Below are 5,000 nucleotides of genomic sequence, written 5' to 3'. Positions count from 1 at the left end.
TTGTCACCTCTCCAACTATCTCTCCATTAGGTAAAATTTTGTTGGCCCAAGCCTTTATTTGTTGAGGAGAAACTAGTCCAATTCGAAGTTGTTGATGTTTATACCGGTCAATCATAGAATAGAAATTCTGATTCATTCAGATCAAGCTTCCTTCCTATTAATCTGGAAGTTCTTCTCAGATACAAGGAAATGATTCAGTTCTAGAGCTAAAGATCGTAGTTCTCGAACGAGCAATCGAAAAGATTCTGGAGCATCTTCTGGGTTAGATACTCTTCCTCCAATGATCGTAGCACCAAGTACTTCTTGACGAGCTCTAATATGATCAGATTTATAAGTAAGCATCTCTTGTAAAATATGAGCAACACCAAATCCCTCTAGAGCCCAAACTTCCATTTCCCCTACTCGTTGTCCCCCTTGCTTCGCCCTTCCTCTAAGGGGTTGTTGTGTAACAAGTGCGTAATGTCCACTAGAACGTCCATGGATTTTATCATCAACTTGATGAATTAATTTTAAAATATAGGACTTTCCTATTAGAACAGGTTGTTCAAAAGGATTTCCTGTTCTTCCATCAAATATTCTGCTTTTTCCCGGATATTCGGGTTCAAATACCCATGGATTTTTTGTTTGCTTACTGGCTTCATATAATTCGGAAAACACTAGTTTTCTCGAAGCCTCTTGCTCATATCTCTCATCAAAAGGTGCTATTCTATAATGTCTCTTTAGCAGATCCCCCGCTAACCCGAGCGAGCATTCAAATATCTGTCCCACATTCATTCGTGATGGTACTCCTAATGGGTTGAAGACCATATCAACAGGTGTTCCATCTTGCAAATAGGGCATATCTTGTCTAGGCAAAATTTTTGAAATGATACCCTTATTCCCATGTCTTCCAGCTACTTTATCACCTACTTTGATTTCACGTTTCTGTGAAATATATACACGAATCATTTCTGAATTATAACAGGAACCCCCCTTTTTCCGGATCCATCTCACATCAATAACGCGACCTCTTCCGCCTATAGGTAGTTTTAGAGAAGTTTCTTTTGCAGTGGATACCTGAATTCCAAGTATGGCTCGTAATAATCTATCCTCTGGAGCATACGACGATTCGTTTGCTGTCTGAGGTGTTAATTTACCTACTAAAATATCACCTGTTTCTACCCAAGATCCCAGCATCACAACTCCATTTCTGTCTAAATTGCGGAGTAAATGAGCCTCTAGATGTGGTATTTCCTTAGTGATTCTTTCAGGTCCTTGGCTTGTCACATGAGTCTGAATTTCATATTTCCGGATGTGAAAAGAAGTATAAATATCTTCATATACCAGACGTTCGCTAATTAGTACTGCGTCTTCAGAATTGTAACCCTCCCATGGCATATAAGCTACTAATACGTTTTTTCCTAAAGCAAGTTCCCCCCCAACTGTAGCCGCACCGTCCGCTAAAATTTGTCCTTTTTTAATGCATTTACCCCGCGGAACCTGAGGTTTTTGATGCATACAAGTATTTTTGTTGGAACGTTGATAGATAACTAATGGAATACTTATACTTATAGTAGTGTCCCCATTACTTGATAAAATGATCTTGTGAGGGTCAGTATAAATGATCTTTCCCTCGTGTTCGGCTATAGCGGAAACCCCCGAATCCAGAGCCGTTTGGCGTTCCAGTCCAGTTCCAACAATGCACCTCTCGGACTGAGAAAGCGGAACTGCTTGGCGCTGCATATTAGAACTCATTAAAGCCCGATTCGCATCATTATGCTCGATAAAAGGAATGAGGGAAGCTCCAATAGAAAAATATTGGAAGGGAAAAATACTTCTAAGATGAATCTGTTCCCATGCAATAGTCAGGAACTCTTGACGGTATCGGGCTGGAACAACCTGTTCTTCCTGAATACCCCGATTCAAGGCCAAAGAATTTCCCGCTGCTACCATATAATATTCATCTCTATTTGGTGATAAATAAACTATCTGTGCCTCTTTTGATCTTTCAGATATTTCATAAAATGGACTCTCTATAGATCCCCAATGGCCAATCCTCACATGAATGGCTAAGGATCCAATAAGTCCAACATTGATTCCTTCGGACGTGTCAATTGGACAAATACGTCCATAGTGGCTAGGATGAATATCTCGTATCCGAAAACTAGCAGTTCGCCCCGTCAATCCTCCAGGACCCAAATAACTCAATTTTCGCCCATGAACGATTTGTGTCAATGGATTAGTTCGATCCAAAACTTGAGATAAAGGATGTAGGCCAAAAAACGATTCATAAGTGGTTGTTAATGAAGTTGAAGTTACCAAATTTTGAGGAGTCGGTATCAATTTATGCCGAATTGCTCCACATATAGTTCCTCGAACCGCATTTTCTAAACGAACAAGAGCCAGTCCGAATTGATCCTGTAACAGATCCGCTATAGAACGAATCCGTTTATTTTTCAAGTGATTCATATCGTCAAGTGTACCCATTCCAAATTTAATTCCGATCAAATGATCCGCAGCAGCCAATACATCTCGTGGTAATAAAAATGTATTGTTCTGAGGTATATCAAGATTCAGTCTCCGGTTCATATTTCGTCGACCAATCCTTCCTAATTCACATCTTTGTTGAAAAAATTTCTTTTGTAATTCTTTACATAAAGACTCAGAAAATACCGGATCCCCGCCTACACAAGCAAATTGTTGATAAAATTCCAAAATAGCATTTTCTTTTGACCCAATCTTTTTTTTCTCCTTATCATTCGGGAAAGACAAGAAAATTTCAGGGTAACAAACATTATCTAGAATTTCTCTTAGATTCGAACCCATAGCTGATGATAGAATTAGAATAGATATTTTTTGTTTCCTACTTACACGGGCCCATATCCTTGCTTTTCTATCAATTTCTAATTCCGATCTTCCTCCCCAATCTGATATTATTGTGCTGGTATAGACAGAAATTCCGTTATGGTCCAATTCTGAACGGTAGTAAATACCAGGACTTTGCAATATTTGATTGATCACAATTCTGTATATTCCATTTACTATAAAGGTTCCCAGGGAATTCATTAGGGGAATGTTTCCAATAAAAACGGTTTGTTCTTGCATATCTCTACCGGTTTTCCAAATTAATCCCGCGGGTACATATAATTCAGAAGAATATGTGAGTGATTCATACACAGCATCTCTTTCGTTTATCAAGGGTTCTACCAATTGATATCTTTCCACAAATAATTTAAATTCAATTTCTTGATCTGTATCTTCAATTTTTGGAAACTTATGAAATTCTTCCGTCAAGCCCTCATTAATGAACCTACAAAATCCCTCAAATTGGATCTGACTAAATCCAGGTATTGTGGACATTCCCTCATTTCCATCATTCCGGAGCATCTTAATCTTAAGTTTCCTGTTTATTGAAAAATCCCATTATTAGCTCACTATTTATCGAACCATACGGATCGATCTAGCAATGATGGAATGTATATTCTGTTTACTGAATCACATGAAATTTTAGCCAACTCCATATACCATATATGTATTTCATACGTATGAACGGAAATGAGACAGAGGAATGAAGAGCATTTTCGACGCAAGTTCGAATTTGCGACAGGTACAACAGGAACAATATAGAGTTTCCCTTTTTAGCATACTTAATTTTATTTGAGTTTCATTTCATGTTCAAAAAAAATTTCGAATTATTTTTTTGCTAGTAGAATATATAGAATATGATTGAATTGCGTAATAGGAGTAATATTTATTAAGTGCATGCCAATATAGCTATCTACCTGTCCGCATATCACATCTTTTATCGTAATTTCACTTGTGGCAACAGAAGTCAGGTCGCACTATATCATAATTCCTATTTTTTCTATTGCATATAGAAAATGAAAAAAGAAGGCACGACGATTCTCTATAGGGATATGGGATATGTACATAAGAGCGGTATCTGTGTAACAATTTCTGTTTTGAGGTTTACATATACACATATATATTGTTATAATTTATATTGTTATAATTGAAATTGAAAAAGATTGATTATTGAAAATAATTGATACTGAATTAGTCATAAATCAATTTGATTTTGTTATGCCATTAAGGAAACGCAACAATTTGAGATACAAATTGAAGAACCTTTCGCTAATTCAAAACAACAAAACAAATAGTTAATGGTTCCAATTTGCCCTGAATTTTTCAGTCTTTGACCAGAAATCTATTTTTTATCTTATTTGGATCGAATTTGGTTTGGCGACATGGCCAAGTGGTAAGGCGGGGGACTGCAAATCCTTTATCCCCAGTTCAAATCTGGGTGTCGCCTGATCAACAAAAAACTTGGGATTTCTTATTCTGCTGATTTAACTCGACGAATTCTGTCCCCGGAGAAGGAGAGGCAAAAGGATAAGCCTATCGATACTTTATTTTTAGAATCTGTAGTTCTATAAAGAAAGTCAATTTTTTTAAAGAAAGTCAATTTTTTTCTAAAAATCCGGGCTTTGGGTGTGGCCCAAACCGGTACAAATAGGGATGAAGTAAGCCTTACTTATTAATATGATTATGATTTTAATATGATTATGATTGGTTCGGACATTTATTTTATAAGTAGAATAAATAAATAGTGAAAGTAAATTCTGGGATTCAAAACTACGAAAGTAAGAGGTCGGAAATCTTGGTATCCAAAGGTTCCTAAAGGACACTCCATTTTTGCTACTAGGATTGAAGAAGAGATTGTACGAAAGACTATCAAGAATTCCTAATTATTTTACACTACCACCGTTGTGTCTACTGACTCTGTCTGGAATTCGATTGGATAGGCTGATGGGAAATCAATTTAGAAGTTGTGGAAAGGACTGAAGATACTTTGTATCCAGACTCACGAGAGTCTCTGAGTACTCAAACATTCAATCAGGATAGTTGGTCGGCTCTTATTGAGTAAAGAGTAAAAGTAAAAGTTGAAGAAACAAAAAAATTTCTTTGCCCGTGTAGGAATTTCTTTGCCCGTGTAAGATAGGGGGATTACGAAAAAAAGA

At 36.9% G+C, this 5,000-nt stretch overlaps 1 protein-coding gene and 1 non-coding gene across 2 annotated transcripts in view; one reads left to right on the top strand and one right to left on the bottom strand.

Moving 5' to 3' along the window:
* Positions 1–4,993, bottom strand: part of LOC135664901 (DNA-directed RNA polymerase subunit beta) — a 7,249-nt gene extending 2,256 nt beyond the window's left edge. The window contains exon 1 of the mRNA XM_065177073.1: positions 1–4,993. This exon is cut by the window's left edge and continues 2,256 nt beyond it. Coding sequence (XP_065033145.1) covers positions 142–3,366 — 3,225 coding nt within the window. The 5' untranslated portion in view covers positions 3,367–4,993 and the 3' untranslated portion in view covers positions 1–141.
* Positions 4,221–4,291, top strand: TRNAC-GCA (transfer RNA cysteine (anticodon GCA)). Its single transcript has one exon. It is a non-coding gene; the product is annotated as a tRNA-Cys (tRNA).
* Positions 4,994–5,000: the final 7 nt, after the last annotated feature.

Source organism: Musa acuminata, unplaced genomic scaffold (genome assembly GCF_036884655.1).
Source record: "Musa acuminata AAA Group cultivar baxijiao unplaced genomic scaffold, Cavendish_Baxijiao_AAA HiC_scaffold_905, whole genome shotgun sequence".
Classification (NCBI taxonomy): Eukaryota; Viridiplantae; Streptophyta; class Magnoliopsida; order Zingiberales; family Musaceae; genus Musa; species Musa acuminata.
The sequence above is the reverse complement of the archived record's forward strand: the minus strand, read 5'-3'. Positions and strand labels throughout refer to the sequence as shown.